Raw genomic sequence first — 23,268 nt, 5'->3', positions numbered from 1 at the left:
TAGAGATGTTAGATAGCCATTTGGAAGTAGTGGTTTATAATTTGAGAGCCATCTATGGTAGAGATGCAGATCTAGCAGTATACACACACACACATATATATTCAAGTATATATAGCTATATATATATATATATAAACTTGAATCTGGCAGTGAAGTAGATTGCCCAGGGAAAAAGTGTAAATTGGGAAGATGACAGGGATAGAGTTTTAAGAAACATTAGCATTTGAGAGGGAAGTGGAAAAAAAGATGTCAGTGAATGACATAAAATTTTTAAGTAGATCCTTTTAATAGAAGACTCAGAGTACTTGTCTGAGAAGCTTTTTAATGTAAGATGTCATAAAGAGATCAGGGAAGATTTGGACAGAAAGTGTCAAATGATTGGGAAAATGATTTTTAAAAAATCAGTTTGCTGGTGCAGAGTTAGAGCAGTTTGGTGGCTTGAGAGGGGGAAAGGAGACTGTTAGAATTCAGGTTGCACTGGAATAAATTAGAGCTCTTTATTTACCGAAATGTGGTAGAATAGATGTGCAGAGCAAACAAACTTCTTGGAACCTAAAACTAAAAATAGTAGATAAAATATGGAAAACATTTCTTAAAATGTTGTTGAACTTTGAAGTAAATAAATAGGAAACTAGAAACTTTCAGAAAGCTTGATTCAACAGAAATAAAGAGCATTAAAGCTACTTGACATATGCTTGATTCCTGATAGCATAAAGCCTGGTTTTTGGAACACATCCAGGTGCAAGAGACAAAGGACAAAGCCTAGGACTCTAGCAGGACAGAAGTTCACATCAGATTTCTCTACATAAACCTGGAATTCGCTAAAGGTGACACTTACCAGTGTAAGAGGAAATAGAAACCTATCACAGAAGAAGATAGTTCCTTGTTTCAGTTTTGCTTTGGAAGGAGCAGGAAAAAGAGAGTTCCTGACCACAAGCTCATACTCACGTTGTGTCGCTCATGCACATTTATATTGCCTGTGAGACCTAGAAAAAAATTAACTAAAATTTGTCATAGATTGGTAGTGCCCCCAGTTGCCTTGCAGAGCCAAATGGAAATTTAATTCCCATTCATGATAAACCCCAGTTGTTTTGACCAGTATATCCTAAATCTTGGTTGACCTAGCCTTCTCATTTGCTCCAGCAACACAGGAATGACAGCCTTTATTTTGCAATTGAAAGGCAAATAACCAGAACTATGTCCTAACCTTCTAGGTATATTCAAAGGAATGAAATATGTCTAGAGACCATCTGTTTAGTAAATTGAGAAATATAAACAACTGGAGAAACACAGTTCTGGACAAACTCTTCAACAAGACACTCCATTTTGAAGTAAATTCAAAGGGATTATACACTAATAGAGTGTATGATTTAACTGATAGCTGCAGTCATTGTTATGCATTCCAAGAGCCTTTGGTAACAAAAGTGTTAAGATATTGATGAGTAAAATCTTCTTCATCTTTTCTGGAGGTGTTAAATGTCTAATTGGGTCTGTGGGACGTAATAATATGAAGATGAAATGAGTATTTTCAAGTGCTCTTGTTGAAGTTGACTTCTGTGTTATAAGGCTTTTTCTTATATTTGCAGCTTTTAAGATACTTCTATCTGTTTTCTCTTTTCTCAGAGATTTTACTTAACCCAGGCATTTTAGAGTTAGAACATAAACGCATGGTAACTTATAATTTCCAGAAGACATAAAACCCTACAACAGTATTTCCTAGAATCATTTCGTCTTTCTTTAGGTGGTTTGCCAATATTGTTACACTGATGAAAGTAGTAGTCCTTTTATAATAGTATTATTGAGAACCTACTGTATTCAGAGAACTATATTAGGCCCAGAGAGTTATAAGAGATGGTCCCTAATACTAAAGAATTTATGTTATAATCTGTTTATCTTGAGAGCAACAATAAAATATGTTAATGATCCTACAAATACCTAAGTGCTGAAGTGATAGAAAGTTTATCAAAAAAGGTTTCCATAAACTTTGGATTGAGACTTAAAAGACATCATAGATAAGGCATGGCTCAAGATGTTCTAAGTGGGAGAAGAGGAGAAAGCATCATGATGTGGTGGGAAAACCATGAATTTTTGAATTAGATCTCATTGAATTCAGCTTTAGCAATATTGTGTAATCTAGAGCAATTTATATAAACTGCACAAGCCAGAGCTTTCTCATCTATAAATTGAGGCTACTTCTATTTACCTTCCAGAATAATGAGGATTAGAGTACATTTATATAAAGTTCCTATCATTGATCAGGTGTTAAGTAAATAGTAACTTCTCTTATTACTGCTGCTACTATTGGCCCTCCTCCCATTACTGTTATGAGTATGGGGATGAAAATTAGGTCCCACAGAAGGGAGATGGGGTACAATGGTAAAGAATAAAAAGAGAGAAGATTACAAATGCATTTAGGCCCATTCAATGAGTAGCCTTAAAACTTAAAATCTTTGCTGAGTACTAGGCCTTGCTTCCAGAGACTGAAACTCCACAAAGGTAGATAACAACCAGGGAGTTGTAAGATGAAAAATTTCCAGAGTTTACATAGGGCAGGAAGACATTTGAACTCTGATTATCAAATGTAGAGTCCTTAGGGTGATCGTGAAAACCCCCTAAGGGTTATACCTTAGCAGGGCTAACCTATGCCTGAAGTGAAGGCTACAGTAGATCCAACCTAGTAAAGATTCAACCAGAATTCAAAGGATTAAACTATTTGACAGGTAACTTAAATGACTCTTAAAACAAACTTCATTAGAAATATTTTTTTTAATTGTAGTAAAATTCACATAACCTAAAACTTACCATATTAACCATTAGTAAGTGTTTGGTTCAGTGGTATTAAGTAGTACATTAATATTGTTGTCTCCAGACCTCTCTTCATCTTATAAAACCAAAACTCTGTATCCATTAAACAATTTCCCATTCTCTTCTACTCCTAGCCCCTGACACCCACAATTCTACTTTCTGTCTCTATGACTTTGACTATTCTAGGCACCTCATATAAGTGGTGTCATAGTATTTGTCTTTTTGTGACTGTCTTACTTTACTTAGCATAATGTTCTCGAAGTTCATCCATGTGTCAGAATTTCCTTCTAAGTCTGAATAATATTCAATGTATGTTTCTACCACATTTTGTTTATCATCCATCCATCCATGGATGGACACTTAAGTTGCTTCCACCTTTTGGCTGTTTGTGAATAGTGCTGCTATGAACATAAGTGTACAAATAACTCTTCAAGACCCTGCATGCAATTCTTCTGTACCCAGAAGTAGAATTGCTGGATCATATGGTAATTCTATTTTTAATTTTTATAACGAACTGCCATGCTGTTTCCCATAGCAGCTGCACCATTTTACCTTCCCACCAACAGTGCTCAAGGTTCCAATTTCTCCAACATTTTTTAAAGGAAGCGAACAAAATCTAAATAGTTAACAATGTAACATTGCAGTGTCCAGCATCCAATCAAATATTAATAAACATGCCACGAAGCAAGAAAATAAGACACAGCAGAATAAAAATCAGTCAGTGGGTACTGCCACAGAAATAATATGTGATTGAATTAACAGGCAAGTGTATTAAAACAGCTGTCTTTGAGAATTTAAAGGAAAACGTGAACATAGTGAAGAAAGAAATGGAAGATATAAAAAAATCAAATGTAACTTCTTTAGATGATAAGATATCTGAAATGGAAATTTCACTGAACAAGATAATAGCAGATTAGACACCACAGAAGAAAAAATCATTGAACTTGAAGAAATACTAATAAAATCTATCTAAAGTGAAGTACAGAGGGGCAAAAAAAAAGACTGCTATAAAATGAATGGCATTTCAGTGACCTATGGTACAGTATCAACAGGGCTGACATACATAGGATTGGAGTCTCATAAGGAGAGAGTTAGGAATAAAAAACATTTGAAAAAATCGTCCTCAGTAATTTTTTCACACTTAAAGTTATCAACCCATAGATCCATGAAGTTCCACAAATCCCAAGCAGGATATATACACACATACACAAAAACAAACAGAAGTCAAGGTACATCATTATCAAATTTCTGAAAACCATTGGTAAAGAGAAAATCTCAAAGCTAACCAGCAAAAACAAAGGGAGAGAATACATAGTATACAGAGGGATAAAGCAACGACTTACAGCAGTTGTATTGTCAGAAATGTTGTAAGACCGAAGACAATGGAATGATGTCTGTATGTGTGTGAAGAAGATCAGCCCTGAGCTAACATCCATGCCAATCCTCCTCTTTTTTTTTTTATTGCTGAGGAAGACCGGCCCTAAGCTGACATCTATGGCCAATCCTCCTCCTTTTTTTCCCCTTTTTCTCCCCAAAGCCCCAGTAGATAGTTGTATGTCATAGTTGCACATCCTTCTAGTTGCTGTATGTGGGACGCTGCCTCAGCATGGCCGGACAAGCGGTGTGTTGGTGCACACCCGGGATCCAAACCCGGGCCACCGGTAGCGGAACGCAAGCACTTAACCTCTAAGCTACAGGGCTGGCCCTTGGAATCATGTCTTTAAAATGCTATCAACTTAAAATGCTATAACCAGGTAAATATCCTTCAAAAATGAAGGCAAAATAAACATTATCAGGAAAACAAGCTTAAAGAATTTGTTGCCAGCAGGCCTACAGTAGCAGAAATGTTCTTCAGACAGAAAGGAAATCATACTAGATAGAAACATAAATCTACCAAAGGAATGAAGAATTCAAGAAATTTTCAATAAATAGACTATAATATAAAACTTTTTTCTTATATTCTTTTGAAGTGCATGTGGAATTATACAAGATACCATCACTTGTTGGGCCATAAAACATCTTAATAAATTGTAAAAGATTGAAATCATACAGAATATATTTTAAGAACAGAATGGAATTAAATTGGAATTCAGTACACAGATATAGGTTTCACGGGGCAAGAGAAACAATAGAAAAAATAAACACATGGGACTACATCAAACTAAAAAACTTCTGCACAGCAAAGGAAACCATCAACAAAATGAAAAGACAACCTAACAGTTCACAAGATATCTGCAAACCATACATCTGAGAAGGGGTTAATCTCCAAAATATATAAAGAACTCATACATCTCAATAACAAAAAACCTAACAACTCTCTTAAAAAATGGGCAAAAGACCTGAACAGACATTTCTCCAAAGAAGATATACAAATGGCCAACAGGCACTTGAAAATATGTTCAACATCAACTGTCAGGGAAATGCAAATCAAAACTACAGTGAGATACCAGCTCACACCCGTCAGAATGGCTATAATTAACAAGACAGGAAACAACAAGTGTTGGAGAGGATGTGGAGAGAAGGGAACTCTCATACACTGCTGGTGGGGGTACAAACTGGTGCAGCCACTATGGAAAACAGTATGGAGATTCCTCAAAAAATTAAGGATAGAATTACATATGATCCAGCTATTCCACTGCTGGGTATTTATCCAAAGAACGTGAAAACACCAATACGTAAAGGTACATGCACCCCTGTGTTCATTGCAGCGTTATTCACAATAGCCAAGACTTGAAAGCAACCTAAGTACCCATCAAGGGATGAATGGATAAAGAAGATATGATATATATACACAATGGAATACTCCTCAGTCATAAGAAACGTTGAAATCCAGCCATTTGTGACAACATGGATGGACATTGAGGGTATTATGCAAAGTGAAATAAGTCAGAGGGAGAAGGTCAAATACCGTATGATCTCACTCATTAAGTAGTAGATAACAACAACAACAAACAAACGCATAGAGACAGAGATTGGATTGGAGGTTACCAGAGGGGAAGAGGGGAGGGAGGAGGGCAAAAGGCATAATTAGGCACATGTGTGTGGTGATGGATTGTCATTAGTATTTGGGTGGTGAACGTGAGAACATGATGTAATCTATGCAGAAATAGAAGTATAATGATGTACACCTGGAATTTATACAACGTTATAAACCAATGTTACCACAATAAACAAAACAAAAAAAAGAATTCGGTACAGAAGATACATTGAAATTCCCCAAATATGTGGAAATTTAACAACACAGTTCTAAATAGTCCATAAGTCAGAAAGGAATTCAAACACAAAATTGGAAAATATTTTAAATTGAATAAAAATGAAAACAAAAAATTTATGGCTATAGCTAAGGTTGTGTTTTTAGCTTTAAAGAGTTACATGATTAAACAACAAAGGTCTACATCTATAGCCCAGGCCCTCACCTTTAGGAAGCTAGAAAAACTAGAACAAGTTAAACCCAAATTAGAAGGTAGAAAATGGTAAATATTAGAGCAGAAATAAATGGAAAACAGAAATCAATGAAAGCTTATACTGCCTCATTGAAAATGACAAAAAAAAAAAAAAAAAAGATAACTCTAACCAAAAAGGTTAAGAAAAAAGAGAGTCAAATTAGCAATATCAGGAGTGAAAGAGAGGACATCACTACAATTCCCACATATCTTAAAAGGACAATAAAGGAAGATTTTTAACAATTTTAGGCCAATAAATTGGATGAAAGGAGCACATTCTTTGAAAGTCATGAACTACTAAAACTCAAGGATAAGTATCTGAATAGCCCTATGTCTATTTAAAAAAATTGCACTTGTAGTTAAAAACCTTTCTGCAATGACAACTCAAAGCGCAACTAGTTTCAATCGTGAATTATACTAAAATATTTAATGAAAATAATACTAGTTGCAAAGTCTTCCAGAAAATAGGAGTATTTCCCAACTCATTTTATGAGGCCAGTATTAGCCTGATTCTGAAACCAAGCAACACATTACAAGAAAACTCCAGACCAATATTGTTTCTGAATGTGGATGCAAAAGGTACAAAATATTGGCTACATTGAATCCAGTATGTTGAATGGGTAGGACACCCATGACCACTTGAGTTTGTTTCAGGAATTCAAGGTTGCTTTAACGTTAGAAAATCAGTTAATGTATTTTATGAAATTAACAGTAAATGAGAAAATCATAATTGTCTAAGTAGATTAAGAGAAAACGTTAGACAAAATCTAACATCCATTCATGATTTTTTAAAAAGCCCAATTCTTAGAAATGAAAGGCATACAGTTAGGAAAGGAAGAAGTTAAAAAAGTCTTTATTTACAGATGATATGATCTACAGGAAAATTCTTCAGGAATCTGTCAAGAAAAGCTACTGAATCTAATAAATGAGTTTAAGAAAAAGATATAAGCTAAATGTAAAAAAATCATATTTCTGTATACCAGCAATGAATAATTAGTAATTGAAATGTAAACAAAATACTGTTCACAATCATATTAAAAGCCATAAGTACTTAGGGGTAAATGTAGCAAAATATGTACAGGATATATATGATAAAAAATATATAAAGCATTATTGAGAAAAATTAAAGAGTGAATAAAATGGAGAGGTATTCCAGATGCGTTGTTCGTTTGGAAGAATCAGTCTTGTTAAGATGTCACTTCTGGGCCGGCCCCGTGGCTTAGCGATTAAGTGCGCGCGATCCACTACTGGCGGCCCAGGTTCGGATCCCAGGCGCACACCGAGGCACCACTTCTCTGGCCATGCTGAGGCCGCATCCCACATGTAGCAACTAGAAGGATGTGCAACTATGACATACAACTATCTACTGGGGCTTTGGGGAAAAAAAAGGAGGAGCATTGGCAATAGATGTTAGCTCGGAGCCGGTCTTCCTCAGCAAAAGAGAGGAGGATTAGCATGAATGTTAGCTCAGGGCTGATCTTCCTCACAAAAATAAAAAAGATGTCAGTTCTCTCCAAATCAATCTGTAGATTTAATGGAATCTTTTGTGTGTGTGAGGAAGATCGGCCCTGAACTAACAATGCCAATCCTCCTCTTTTTGCTGAGGAAGACTGGCCCTGCGCTAACATCCTGACCATCTTTCTCCACTTTATGTGGGACTCCTCCACAGCATGGCCTAACAAGCGGTTCGTCGGTGCGTGCCCGGAATTTGAACCTGGGCCGTCAGCAGTAGGGTGCGTGCACTTAACCGCTATGCCATGGGGCCGGCCCCTTAATGGAATCTTAATCAGAATTCCAACTTGCTTTTTTAAATAAAATGACAAAGTGATTATAAAATTTATATAGAAATATATCCTAAAAAGTCAAAACATTTTTATTCTTTTTGTGAACAAAATTAGAAGACTTCTGCTAACTGATATGAAGACTTAAACTATAAACTGTAGTAATCAAGATAATGTGTTATTGGTGAAAGGATAGATATATTGTTCAGTGGAACAGAATAGACAGTTCAAAAATAGACGCTTTCGTATATATTTTTTATTTTAATTGACTTTCAACAAATATGGATGTGTTTCAGTGAGGCAGGGCTAATCTTTTTCAACAAATGGTGTGGAAACTGCTGGATAGCCTATGGAATAAAAGGATTGTTGACCTAATCTCATAGCATATACAGAATTTAACTTGAAATAGAACATATACCTATATGTAATTTCTGAAACTATAAACTTTTAGAAGTATGCATAGGAGAAAATCTTCATGATCTTGGGATATTGAAAGAGTTCTTAAATAGGATAAAAAGCATGGACCATAAAAGCAAAAAAAAGATAAATTGGACATCATCAAATTTTAAAATTTTGCTCTTCAAAAGACATTATTAAGAAAGTGAAAAAGCACACATGAAAAAAAATTTGTAACTATGCATGGTGATCATTTCTCAGTATACACAAATATCAAAATCATTATGTTGTACACCTGAATCTAATATCTTATATGTCAATTATATCTCAATAAAAAGAAAAGAAAATGAAAAAGCAAACCACAGAAGTGAAAGTACCCAATAAAAATAATTGGAAAAAGATTTGTATAGAATCTCCTCAAAAGAATTGCCAACAAGCACATGAAAATATGCTCAATATCAGGGAAATGCAAATTAAATCCATTAATGTGATATCATTCCATATCCATTAGAATGAGTAAAATTAAGAAGATTGATTATACCAAGTCTTGGTGAGGATACATAGCATCTTGAATTCTCAGTCCTTGCTGATGGTACTGTAAAATGGTAGTCACTTTGGAAGAGTCTGTCAATTAAATATATGCTTAGTGCGACCTAGTAATTCCAGTATGGATCCAAGAGAAATGAAAATATATGTCCAAACAAAATGTCATGTACACAAATATTCATAGGAACTTTATTCTTTATAGCCAGAAACTGGAAACAACTGCAATGTCCAGATGAATGTAATGTGTAAACAAATTGTGGTATATTCATACAATTCAACAGTAAAATGAAATATGTAAATAGGAACAGTAAAAAGGAATACAAAAACAAGAATTAATTTAAAAAATGTGCTGTGTGAAAGAAGCCAGACAATAATAGAATATATACTCTATCTTACCATTTATATGAAATTCTAGAAAAGCAAATTTAATCTATAGTGAGAGAAAGCAGATGAGTGGTTTCTTTCTTAGGGCTGTGGTTGACAAGCAGATTGTCTTGGAAGGGGCACAAGGGAACTTTTTAGGATGGGAAATGTTTTATATCTTGCTTATGATGGTGGTTACATAGTAAATTTGTCAAAACTCATAAAAATACATACATAAAAAGTACATTTAACGTTATGCAACATTTTACCTCAGTAAAGTTAATTTGCAAAATAAGTTACTACATCTAAAACATAGTGCCTGGGGCCGGCCCCGTGGCTTAGCAGTTAAGTGCACGCGCTTCGCAGCTGGCGGCCCCGGGTTCGGATCCCGGGCACGCACCGACACACCGCTTCTCTGGCCATGCTGAGGCCGCATCCCACATACAGCAACTAGAAGGATGTGCAGCTATGACATACAACTATCTACTGGGGCTTTTGCGGGGGTGGGGGGGGATAAAAAAATAAAAAAAATAAAACATAGTGCCCGGCATTGTGTCCTAGACATGATGTCCTTCTTTTGTATCCCAGGTGTGGCTTCTTCAAGGGACCGAGCTGCAGTGCAGTATTGATTTGAGAGAGCCTCTACTTCAATCAGTGTTTGTCTCGCAGTGGCTCCAAATGATTTCTGTACTGCAAAATAAAGCCAAAGTCGAGAAACAAACAAACAAACAAACAAAATCATTTCATAGAGCAGACCACCTTAAAAAAAAAATTGGCAGACTGGAAGTTAGGAAGATGGGAACAATTCAGAAAGTAAAGTGTGAGCTAGCCCAGAGTGAGTGGCTCAGGAATGAGGCTTCAAACAATGTACCCATTTTAGGATTCTGTTTTAACTTTATACTCATGAGTTAAAAAAACATTTGGTAGCTCTGAGATGTTGAGGAAGGGAAAGAGGAGACAAAAATAATTTCCAAGATTTTGAGCCCAGGATTCATATTAACTAATTATATCCTGGTTACTGGAGACACAAAGTGAATTTGATGAGTAACATCACCCCCTTTATGAACCATACCTTTTTTTTTGGTAAGGAAGATTGGCCCAGAACTAGCATCTGTTGCTAATCTTCCTCTTTTTTGCTTGAGGAAGATGCACCCTGAGGTAACATCTGTGCCAATCTTCCTCTATTTTATGTGGAATGTCGCCACAGCATGACTTGATGAGCAGTGTGTTGGTTCATGCCGGGGATGCCAACCCACAAACCCCAGGCCACTGAAGCAGAATGCACAGACCCACGCCCACTATGCGAATGGGCTGGGCCCTGAACTGTACCTTTGTAAGAATTACATACATTAAACCACTAATTAGATGTGTGATTAGTACTTGGAAAGGAAAAGGTGTTATGATAATTCTTAATAGGGTGTAGGGGCCTGGTCAGGGAAATTTTCCTTGAGAAATTGTTGATATCCTCACTGTAAACTAAAGAGTGAACAGTAATTAAGCAGATAAATTTGTGAGCAAACGTTGTTCAGGCAGAGATAACAACATATTCATAGGCCTTGAGTCAACAAAGAACGTGTTGAGTTTGAGGAATTGAAGTTCATTATTACTGCAATTGAGGGTTCAAGACGGAGTGCTATATAAGCATGAGGCTAGAGGAAAGGTGATAATTCAAAGTTGTTTTTTTGTAGTAATAAGCTTAAGGATTTTAAGCAGAAACCTGATAATATTTGTTTTTTTTTTTAAAGATCGCTCAGGCTGCTGTGTGAAGAATGGGTTGCAGGGAAGCAAGAGTGGAAGTAGGAAGAACAATGTTCTACTTAGCTATTGCTGAATAACAGACCACCATAAACTTACTGATATCAAACAATAATAATCATTTATCTCAAAGTTCTGGGTGAATCTCTTCATCTAGACAGTTTCTCAGGGCCTTTTTGTGATTATAACCAGATCGTGGCAGAACTAGTATCATCTCAAAGGCATCCTCCTTTACATATCTGGTGGTTGATGCTGACTGTTGGCTATGACCTTAGTAGGATCTACTGGGCAGCATGCCATTACGTTGCCTGGACTTCCTTACAGTGTGGAAGCTGGATTCCAAGGGCAAGTGTCCTGAGAGAGACCTAGTTGTGCTGCCTTTTCTAGCCTAACTTTGGAAATCACCACATTCTTATTTCCATTGAACTCTCTTTGCTAGAAGCAGCTCCTAAGAGCAGCTCATATTGAAAGGGAGGGGAATTAGGTACTACCACTTGATAGGAGAAGCATCAAAGGTTTGTATACATGTTTCAATAACACTGCAAGCGGTTAGGCTATTTATTGTTTTAGGGGAGGGAGATAAAGCTACCTTAGTTTTGAGTGGCTGTAGTAGAATGAGGAAAAGTAGATAGGTTCAAGAATCAAACTAACATAAAACAAAATTTTATGGTTTGTGGGGAGAGTAAAGGAGTAATAATGGATGATTTGGCCCGAGCTTAGACAGCAAAATTTTGCCACATGGTTAGTGCTTAGTATACATAATGATGTATAGTTGGCTTTATGGTATCATTCACTGAGATAGGTAATATGGAGAAGGAGCAAAGTTGAAGGAAGAGATAATTAGTTGTAAATATGAGTTTGAGGAATCTATGAAACATGCAAAAGTAGAGACATAGAAGAGAGTTCTATTCAGAAAATAGAGATTTGGGAGTCATCAGAATATAGATGATAGTTGAATGAATTGCCAAAGAGTGTAGAGTTGAAACAAGAAAAGGACTTGTACTAGAGAGATTGAGAAACTATAGCATTGAAAGGTTAGGGAAAAGGAAGGGCTCAGTTTCATTTTGATAATTTATATGTATTCTATTGATAATTGAAACTATGAAAATAAACATATTCCCAGTGGAAAAGTAAGTATAAAAGCTAAATAACAAGTACAGGGGAATAAGGACCTCTACAATTGAATTTAATAGAGTTGCAAGTAATTGAAAGAAAATCAAAATATATTATCATAGAAACAGTAGAGGCAGGATTTTAAAGAGTAGTGATATAAAATATAGCTGAAAGTTTGAAATTTTAAAAATATTGAATTTAAGCAAGACCATGGGATATATTTGAAGGAAGTTATTGGTAATTTCAGAAAAATTTCAATATAGTCTGATGAGATTAGAATCTAGAATGCCTGGGGTTTATAAAGGAGTATCTACGATACTGTCACATTTTAAAGTCATATAGATAAGAAATCCGTTGATTAACTTTGGAAAAGTATGACTTATGATTGTTAGCAGTAAATGAGGCATCCTGGGAAGTGACGTATTATGATCTCTTTTTATAATATTGTAAAACTAACATAGCTTGCCAGAGGAAGTTGAGCATTTCCCATATATAGTCATAAAAAGTTGCTGAGTGGTATCTGAAGAAACAAAGATCACCAAATCATTGGACCACTAAGATAACAAGGTTTATCTAAGACCACTTATTTTCTTTCCTTTTTTCTTTTTTACTGACGAAGATTTGCCCTGAGCTAACATCTGTTGCCAATGTTCCTCTTTTTGCTTGAGGAAGATTCATGTTGAACTAATACCTGTGCCAGTCTTCCTCTATTTTGTATGTGGGTCACCACCACAGCATGGCTGCCGACAAGTGGTGTAGGTCCGCACCCGGAAACCAAACTTGGGCTGCTGAAGCGGAGCGTGCCGAACTTAACCACTAGACCTCAGGGCTGGCCCCTAAGACCACTTACTTTCTAATCTTAATGCCAACATATATTCCTTCTAAACTAGTTTATGCAGATGTTTTCTATTCTAATTTTAAAGCTATTCTCAAGAAGAGAGTTTCACTTCTATTCCTTTGCACTTAAAATATTGTCAGAAAAAGCACTCACTAGAAATATCATCTATGTTTAAAGTTCAGATCTTTCCCCAGCATTTAACTGTGAAGTCCCTTAACTGAACCTTTATATTTTTTGTGTGTGTGAGGAGGATTAGCCTGAGCTAACATCTGTTGCCAACCCTCCTCTTTTTGCCGAGAAACATTGGCCCTGGGCTAACATCGTGCCCATCTTCCTCCACATTATATGGGACGCTGCCACAGCATGGCTTGACAAGCGGTGCATCGGTCCGTGCCGGGGATCCGAACCCGCGAACCCCAGGCCACCGAAGCGGAGCACGCGAACTTAACCGCTGTGCCACCAGGCCGGCCCCATGAACCTTCATTTTTGAAGAAATAAACTCTATTTCTTTCTGCTTCTCATCTCAGAGAGTAAGAATTGTTGTTTTTTAATCCATATATTATTAGGGAAACATGGGCGATTTTTAATTTATTATGGTTAATGTACCTTATTCAGGAAAGTAAACTATCAACTTGCTTGTAAAAGACAAATGCATGTGATATTATGATGTTTAATCTTGCTGTGAAAAATAGAGCAGGAAGCTGGCCTGGTGGCAAAAGCGGATAAGTGTGCACGCTCTGCTTCGGCGGCCAGGAGTTCGCAGGTTCAGATCCCAGGCGTGCACCAACACACTGCGTGTCAAGCCATGCTATGACAGCATCCCATATAAAGTAGAGGAAGATAGGCACGAGTGTTAGCTCAGGGCCCATCTTCCTCAGCATAACAAAAAAAAAAAGAGGAAGATTGGCATGGATGTTAGCTCAGGGCTGATCTTCCTCACAAAAACAACAAAAAAAATAGAGCAGTATTCTTTGTGTTTTATTCTGTGTAAAAAGTTATTTAAATTATAGCTGTGTTCAATTTTTATCTTATGTGTGATTTGTCATTTTATTTAGTAAACGGAGTTCCCTCTCGAAGTCCAAGATTGGTTGCTTCTGGGGATGACCCTGTGGATAGCCTACTGCAGCGGATTGTACAACATGAGGACCAAGAGCCCCTGGAGAAAAATATTGATGCTGTAATTGCTTCTGCCTCTGTGCCACCTTCCTCCAGTCCAGGCCATGGCCACAGCAAGGAGCGAACCCTAGGAAAACCAGAAAGCCTTCTAGTGCCTGCAGTCCCCAGTGACTCTTGCAGTAATAGCATCTCACTGCTTTCTGAAAAGTTGCCAAGCAGCTGTTCTCCCCATCATATCAAAAGAAGTGTAGTGGAAGCTATGCAGCGCCAAGCTCGGAAAATGTGCAATTATGACAAAATCTTGGCCACCAAGAAAAACCTGGACCACGTCAATAAGATTTTAAAAGCCAAAAAACTTCAAAGACAAGCCAGGACAGGGAATAACTTTGTCAAACGCAGACCAGGCCGACCTCGGAAATGTCCCCTCCAGGCTGTGGTATCAATGCAAGCATTCCAGGCTGCCCAGTTTGTCAGCCCAGAATTGAATGAAGGTGAAGAAGCAGCAGCACTGGACTTCAGTCTTGATACAGTTACAGATGTCATTGAGGCTGTTGTTCAGAGTGTAAACCTGAATCCAGAACATAAGAAGGGATTAAAGAGGAAAAGTTGGCTGTTAGAAGAACAGAACAAGAAAAAGCAGAAGCCATTCCCAGAAGAAGAACCAGAGAATACTAAAAGGTAATTCCTTGTTGAACATTTTATCTGAGTAGAGAAAACTAGCTTTTGTACAAATGTAGCATATGTGCAGCTAAATTATTCATTTAATCTTACAACCTTTCACTATATAAGACCAGTTCAGTCTCTTATATATGGCTGTACAAAATTATAAAGAATTAAGAAGCAAAGGGGGGTGTAACAATCCAATCCAAGCCCCTCACTTTACAGATAAGCAAATCAAGGCCCAGAGAGATTATGTATTTTATTCAGAGTATAGCTATGTGAGTGGAATTATTTTTACTATCACACTATCTTATCTTCTTTGTGCTCTAAACTTTTCATCCTGTCAAATACATTTTTGTCTTCCTGCATGTTAGATTTATTTTCTTCATAATTTCCTTTTTATATTTTTACTTTTTCCCAAATTGTGTAGAGCAGAAAGCCAAAAATCACCAAAAAAAAAAAAGACCATTTCATCCTTTTGTTATGTATCCAACCAGATTCTTTTCCTGAAAGTATATTTAATATTTTTAAATGAATCATTACAATATTCACCATTTGCAATTGGTGTTTTCTTTACTAAATATAGCATACTCGGTCTCTCTCACATTGTAACCCTTGTTCACAGCTAGAGAAATACATGCTAAAACTGCTAGATATGTTTTAAGCCTTTTAACATAATTGTCAAGTTGATATATATTGTCAAATTTCCCTCTTGAAAGCCACACCTGTTTATGTATACTTTTACTAATAATGCTATACAGTAATAGTTGTATACAGTTTACCCCACCCTTATGTGCTCTGGAAATTATGTTTTTATTAATCTTTATCAATCTGATATAGTGAAATACACTTCCCAAATGTTACTTCCTACTTGTTTTAATTTGCACTTATTTGCATATTGGAGGAGATTAGTATTTGTTTATGTTTCTTATCTATTTTTCGTGTTAATAAGTGCTCACTATATATAGTCAGAATAATAACCCTTAATGTTTGTTGTTTGATATTTGATTTTCTTTATATTTTCTTTCCATACATCAACAGAACGGTATCTATCTTTTTCTCTATTGTCTGCCTTTGGTGAATCCTATGTAGAAAGGTTTTTCATCTCTCTCTATACATCTATAAAAAATACGTTTTTTTCTACAGAATATATGGAATTTTAAAACTTTCTTCAGTAATACATGGTTGTTAATAAGTCAGTGAAACTCAAAGTTGACTGATTCAAAAGTTAAGTCTCTTCGCAAGATCTCATTTCCTCTCAAATCTTTTTCTTCTTTTCATGGGTTGACTGTTAACAGTATATTGTGTATCCTTTGATACCTTTTCTTATGCGTTTACAAATATGTGCATATGCAAAGCTGTTGTTTTATGTAAGTGGCAACATACTGTATTTAATTTTGTAACTTCCCCCCCCCCCCCCAAAGCCCCAGTAGACAGTTGCATGTCATAGCTGCACATCCTGCTGAGGCACACGGCCTCAGCAGGGCCGGAGAAGCAGTGCGTCGGTGCGCACCCGGGATCCAAACCCGGGCCGCCAGCAGCGGAGTGCGAGCACTTAACCGCTAAGCCATGGGGCTGGCCCTGTAACTTTTTCTTTTCTTGTATCTTGGACATCTTGTCATTAGTACATTTAGAATTATCTTATTCTGTGCTAAGAATATATCATAATTTATTTAATTATTCTTCGATGGATTACATATTACTTTTTTACATATAGGTCTTTAAATCAGTTGAAATTTACTTTTGTATAAGATATGAGTTAGTGCTATATTTATGGCTAGTCGTTTATCTGGGTTGCAGATTTGTAAGCTTGGCTATTTTTATGTTTTTATGTAGTTTCTGTGATTTATATTCTCACTGGATTTTAGTAAAGTTTTTTTTTTTGGAAAGGAAAAAAATGTAATTTAAAAAAGAGATATTTAATTTTTTTGAATTTTTAAATGGTAGTCTTGCCGCTATTTATTAATTTATCCTTCCCCTATTTATTTGAAATGATACCTTTATCGTATACTAAATTCTTATATATCTTTGGGTCTTAGTGTCTCTCTTAATTTTTTTTTTTGTGAGGAAGATCGGCCCTGAGCTAACATCTGATGCCAATCCTCCTCTTTTTTTGCTGAGGAAGATTGGCCCTGGGCTAACATCAGTGCCCATCTTCCTCTACTTTATATTGGATGCTGCCACAGCATGGCTTGACAAGCGGTGTTTCGGTGCATGCCCGGGATCTGAACCTGTGAACCCCGGGCCGCCGCAGCAGAGCATGCACATTTAACCGCCGTGCCACCATGCTGGCCCCTCTTTTTTAATATTTTTATTCTCTTTCCATCAGTCTGTTTTGGTATCAGTGTTACTCTGTTTTAATTACTGAGGCTTTAAAATACCTAAAAAGAGAATGATATTTGCCTTCAGTGTAGTAAGAAAGTGACAGTTTGTGACATCTTGACCATTCACTTTAGGAAGGGTCACCTTAAAAATATGCTTCAGAGGAAAGGCTTTATTTCAGATAAGGCTTTCTGTTCCAGCAAATTCTAGTATCATAGTCAGCAGCATTATATACTTATTTTCCACAAAATTATATTCTGGAATTTGAAGACATAATGAAGAGAAAGGTAATAGTTTCTACCCTCAAGAGATTGTGCAGGAAAGGACATCATGCAGTGAGTTCTTAGAGACAGCAACAGCTTTTCACCTTTCTCTAACTGGAACCTACTATAATACTTGTTATGTAGTGGGAGTTTGTTCATTTGTTCATTCAAAAAGTGTTTGTTACGAAATTATTTATTCCATGTGCTAAGGAGAGATACAGTGGTAAGCAAATATAGATAGATTCCCTGTCCTCATGAATCTTAACAGTCCTAAATGCTATTATGAAGAGTTATTTAGGGTTATGAGAATGTATCAGAGAGGTAATTGTCTTAGTTTCCCTGTGGATGTAATGAGTAAGCTAAAATCTGAAGAATAGAGTTCATCTGTTATTCAAAGGAGCAAGCTACAGTAAACACGATAGGCTGATAAGTTTGAAAAATCATGGCAGGTTGAGGGAAGTGAAAGAAAGCTTTTGTAGCCAAAACACAGAGTGAATTAGAGTAGTGTGGTGTCAAATGAATCTAGAGAAAAGGTTATGGGGGCCAGATCGTGCAGAGGGCCTTGTATACCACGTGAAAGAGTTTAGTCACTATTTGTTGATTGATAACAAACCAGAATGCAAAAGAATAGTGTAATGGTTCTGAGCTGGGTTCTAGAGTCAGAAAAACCTGGGTTCAAATCCTGATTCTAAAAGGAAAAAATATAAGTTTTAAAAACTAGTGTAAAAAATAAGGTCATATTAGGGGCCAGCCTGGTGGGGTAGCAGTTAAGTTCGAGCATTTCACTTTGGCAGCCTGGGGTTCACAGGTTCGGAACCCTGGGCACGGACCGACATACTGCTTATCAAGCCATGCCGTAGCAGCGTCCCATATAAAGTAGAGAAAGATGGGTACAAATGTTAGCCTAGTGCCAATCTTCCTGAGCAAAATGAGGAGGATTGGCAACAGATGTTAGCTCAGGGCTAATCTTCCTCAAAAAATAAATAAATAAAATAACGTCATATTAAAAATATTTAGAAGTGAATAAATACTGTGCTACGTATTGAAACTTGTGGGATGTATCTAGAGGTACCTAGAGGGAGAGTCATAGCCTTTAATGCTTATATTATTTTTTTTAATGCTGAAAATTTATGAACCAAGAGTCCAATTAAGAAATTAGAAAAACAAGAGAATAAGCCCCAAAATGGTAAAGGAAGGAGATAAAACATATATTAACAAAGTACAGCTAAGGTACTATAGAGAGATTCATTGATGACCAAAGTTAGTTCCTTGAAAACTAATAAAAGATACAAACTTCTGGTAAGGTTGATCAATAAAGAAAGAGAAAGGGAATAATAACATTAAAAATTGAAAAGGAGATAAACTATATTTGAGAGATTTGAGAGATTAAGAACTTTATGCCCAAGAAATTGGAAAACTTAGTTGAAATACATGTATTCCTAAGAAAAAAAACCTACTCAAGAAGAAATAGCCAGTGTGATTCTATTATGTAAATTAAATCTATAATTTAATATCTTACCACAAAGAAAACACCAGCACCAAAGGATTTAAAAGAGAGTTCTACCACTAAAGGAAAAGATTGTTCCAGTCTCATTAAAACTCTTTAGAGGATATGAGGGCAGTTGGGAGGGAAATACACATACACAAAGTATATAAGCATAAATAATCAGTTAAAGTTTTCTAAAAAGTCAACACCCATGTAGATATAGAATGAGTGGGTATGTAGAACACTGCTAGCATCACACGTTCCTTGCTAATCATAAACCGCTTCCTTAGCACTAGCTAGAATCAAACTCCTCCTGACTTTTTAGATAACCACATCTTTACCTTTTTTTTTTTTTTTTTTTTTTTACCATTTAACTGTGCAAACCTAGACAATACAGTTTAGTTTATCCTTCCTGAACTTCATTGAAATGGAATTAGACAGGACATATGCTTTTGTGTCTTAACTTTTTTTGCCCAATGTACACGTTAAACCATCTGTGTTGTTGCACATTGCTGTAGTTACCTCCTTTTCATTATTGTGTGGTAATCCATCGTTTGTATATAATACAGTTTCTCTATTTTACTGTTAGGTTGTTTCCAGTTTGAGGGTATTATCCAAAAATGCTACTCTTAATATTCCTCTAATGTCTGCTGGTGGATATGGGCACTAATTTCTCTAGGGTAAATACCTAGGAATGTAATTACCAAATAAAGCAATGGATTTGTCCAAAGACTTAATTTCAACCTGTAGTATGTTAAGCTAGTACGGACTTAGTAGATCCTGGAGAAATAGATCCATGTGTGTATCAGAGCTTGCCATATGACAGAGGTGACACTGCATATCAATAGGGAGAAAAAATAATATTCAATAAATTGTGCCCCAGAAGTTGATATTGCATAGGAATGGGAATGAAGTTGGATTCTGCCTTATCCCATATACAAAAATTAATTCCCAATTGATTAAATACCTAAGTGTAAAAAGCAAAACGGAGAGAGAAAAACTTCATGACCTTGTTGTCAGTAAGGCTTTCATCAACAAGATAGCAAACGCAGTAACCATACAGGTGCAGGTTGATATCCTGGATTATATTAAAACTAAGAACTTCTGTTTATCAGACATCATCGTGACAAACATGAAGACTTGCTACAAAGTGGGAGAGGAATTTATAACACATATCATTTATACATTTTTGGTATCCAGATATGTATATAACAAAAGAAGTGTTACAAATCAACCCTATAGAATCTAGCCATTCTCTTTTGGATAGCTTAGAAAACCTCTTGCCCAATGGGCACCAGGAAATACTTTTCAGAAAGGTAGTAGCAAGATTGGTTATAATATGTAGAAACTGGAAATATCCCTGATAAACAGGAAAAGGACTAAGTATATTGTAGTTTTTCACAGAATGTAATATGATATGGTAATAAAAATTAATGAATTATAGCTGACATGCAATAATAATGGATGAGTCTTAGAAACACAATATTAGGGCCTGCCCCGTGGTGTAGCAGTTAAGTGTGCACCGTCTGCTGCTGGCGGCCCGGTTTCGGTTCCCGGGTGCGCACCAATGCACCGCTTGCCAGGCCATGCTGTGGCGGTATCCCATATAAAGTGGAGGAAGATGGGCACGGATGTTAGCTCAGGGCCAGTCTTCCTCAGCAAAAAAAAAAAAAAAAGAGGATTGGCATGGATGTTAGCTCAGGGCTGATCTTCCTCACAAAAAAAAAAACAACATAATATTAAGTGAAAGAAACAAGTCCCTAAAAATGATATATTAGCTGATAGTATTTTTGTAAACAAAAAAAAACCCATCAGAAACTAAACAAAGTATTGTATTGATGGAGATAAATCTATAATAAAGCCATATTTTACGAGGCCTTACCTCTTTCTCTTTTCTTTTCTGAAAAATTCAGTCTTAAAGCCATTAGGTAAGTATCCATATAGGGTGTGGAAACCATAGTGACCTGATCTGGGTGTTGTAGGCTTAATGGGATGAGGAGTTGGGCCATGGGGTGAGGGAGAGAGAGTATCAACCCAGCCTAGGGTGTCAGAGCCCAAGTAGGATGAGAAGGATGTTCTTGTAAAGAGAGTACCCGGTTTGGGGTATCAGGGACCAGCAAGATTAGGAATGTTTCCATCCCAGGCCTCTCTAATAGGAATTTTAAAAATTTGGTGAGTAGGCATTTGCATGTCTGATGTATATGGTCTATGGACAGCACTTGGAGAAACATGGCGCTTGGAGAATTTATATATGTAGAGGATAAGCAGGAAAGCAGAAACTGTGTGTGTGTGTGAGGAAGATTGGCCCTGAGCTAACATCTGTCGCTGATCCTCCTCTTTTTGCTGAGGAAGACTGGCCCTAGGCTAACATCTGTGCCCATCTTCTTCCACTTTATATGGGACACTGCCACAGCATGGCTTGACAAGCGGTGCATGCTTGTGCGCCTGGGATCCAAACCCCGGGCCACTGCAGCAGAGTGCGCGCACTTAACTGCTACACCACCGGGCCGGCCCCAGAAAACATTTTTAATTGCAGGAAAAAGAAATATAAGATAAGGCACAGAAGTAGAAATGAATATGGCCGGTCAGGAGAACAGTAAAAATTATAGATTAATTCCATGATCAAGATTTATCCTAGTTATGCAAGACTTATTCAACATTCCCAAATCAGTTAATCACATTGGTAGGCTAAAGAAGAAAAATTACATGATCACATCAATAAATGCAGAAAAAGAATTAGACTAACTCTAACACATGTTCATGATAAAGACTCTCAGCAATATAGGAATAGAAAGAAACTACCTCAACATAATAAAGTTCATATATATTAAAAAAACAGAGCTAACAACTTCAGTGGTGAAAGACTGAGAGCTTTTCCCCTAATATCAGGAACAAGGAAAGGATGCCCACGTTTGCCGCTTTAGTTCAACACAGTATTGAAATTCCTAACCAAAGCAATTAGGCAAGAAAAAGAAGTAAACAGCATCCAAATTGTAAAGGAAAAAAGTAAAATTAGCTCTGTTTGCAGATGGTGTGATTTTATATATAGAAAACCCTAAAGATTCCGTACAAAAGACTGTTAAAGCTGCTAAACGAATTCAGCAAAGTTGTGAATACAAAATCAACATACAAAAATCAGTTGCATTTCTATAAACTAACAATTTCCTGAAAAGGAAATTAAGAAAACAATTCTATTTACAATAGCATCAAAAAGAATAAAGTACTTAAGAATAAACTTGGGAAAGTGAAAGACTTGTACGTTGAAAACTACAAAACACTGTTGAACGAAATTAAAGAAGCCATAATAAGTGGAAAGACAGCCTGTATTCATGGATTGGAAGACTTAATATTGTTAAGTAACAGTACTACCCAAAGTGATCTACAGATTCAGTGTAATCCCTGTCAAAATCCCATTGACGTTTTTTGCAGAAATAGAAATATCCATCCTAAAATTCATAAGGAGTCTCAGGGGATCCCAAATAGCCAACACAATCTTGAAAAAGAACAAAATTGGAGGATTCACACTTCCAGATTTTTTTCTGTTTCTTGCATTTTTGCACTGGCTAGGACCTTTACCACATTTTTTTTTTTTTTTTTTTTTTGGTGAGTAAGATTAGTCCTGCACTAACATCTCTTGCCAATCCTCCTCTTTTTGCTGAGGAAGGTTGGCCCTGGGCTAACATCCATGCCCATCTTCCTCTACCTTTTATATGTGGGACACCTGCCACAGCATGGCTTGATAAGCGGTGTGCAGCTCTGCACCCAGGATCTGAACCTGCAAACCCTGGGCCGCCAAAGTGGAGCATGTGAACTTAACCACTACGCCACTGAGCCGACCCCTTTACCATCATTTTGAATATAAGTGATGAGAGCAGACATTTGCCTTGTTCGCGATATTAGGGAAACTGTATTCAATCTTTCACCATTAAGTATGAGACAAAAAGAAAATCTAGGAAATTCCCTACCATGTCATTGCTTAGGTCCCAAGGTCCCAAGCCAATCTGTTTGCTTATGTTTATTTTATATGTAATTTCCAGAGTTTTTAGTTACACTTAGTTGGAGGATAGGCAGAAGTGTCTATACCGTTTTTGCCTGGATGTGGAATCAATCACCTTAATTTTTAAACATGTTTTTGATTCATTTAGAATTCTATTTTGATAGGCTTCCCCCGCCCCAGCACTTGTAGATGTTATTTCATTGCCTTCTGGCATGCATTGTTTCAAACATGAAATCTGTCTGCACTCATTTTTGTACTCTTGTATGGATGGTGTAGTTTTTCTCTGGCTCGTTTTCTTCATCAATAGTTTTCAGCAAGTTTATTACGATATGCTTTAGTTATTTTATTTGAGTTTACATTGCTTATGATTTGTTGAGTTTCTTG

At 36.5% G+C, this 23,268-nt stretch overlaps 1 protein-coding gene across 5 annotated transcripts in view; it reads left to right on the top strand.

The window, feature by feature from the left end:
* The window catches only part of ASH1L (ASH1 like histone lysine methyltransferase), a 209,686-nt gene that overhangs the window by 75,050 nt on the left and 111,368 nt on the right, over positions 1-23,268 (top strand). For all 5 annotated transcript variants that reach the window (XM_058539382.1, XM_058539377.1, XM_058539379.1 and 2 more), the window contains one exon: positions 14,096-14,834. In XM_058539382.1, the coding sequence (XP_058395365.1) occupies positions 14,096-14,834 (739 nt within the window). The remainder of the gene's footprint in view (positions 1-14,095; positions 14,835-23,268) is intronic.

The sequence above is a fragment of the Diceros bicornis genome, chromosome 4 (assembly GCF_020826845.1).
Source record: "Diceros bicornis minor isolate mBicDic1 chromosome 4, mDicBic1.mat.cur, whole genome shotgun sequence".
Taxonomy (NCBI): Eukaryota; Metazoa; Chordata; class Mammalia; order Perissodactyla; family Rhinocerotidae; genus Diceros; species Diceros bicornis.
This window is presented reverse-complemented; position numbering and strand designations above follow the sequence as displayed.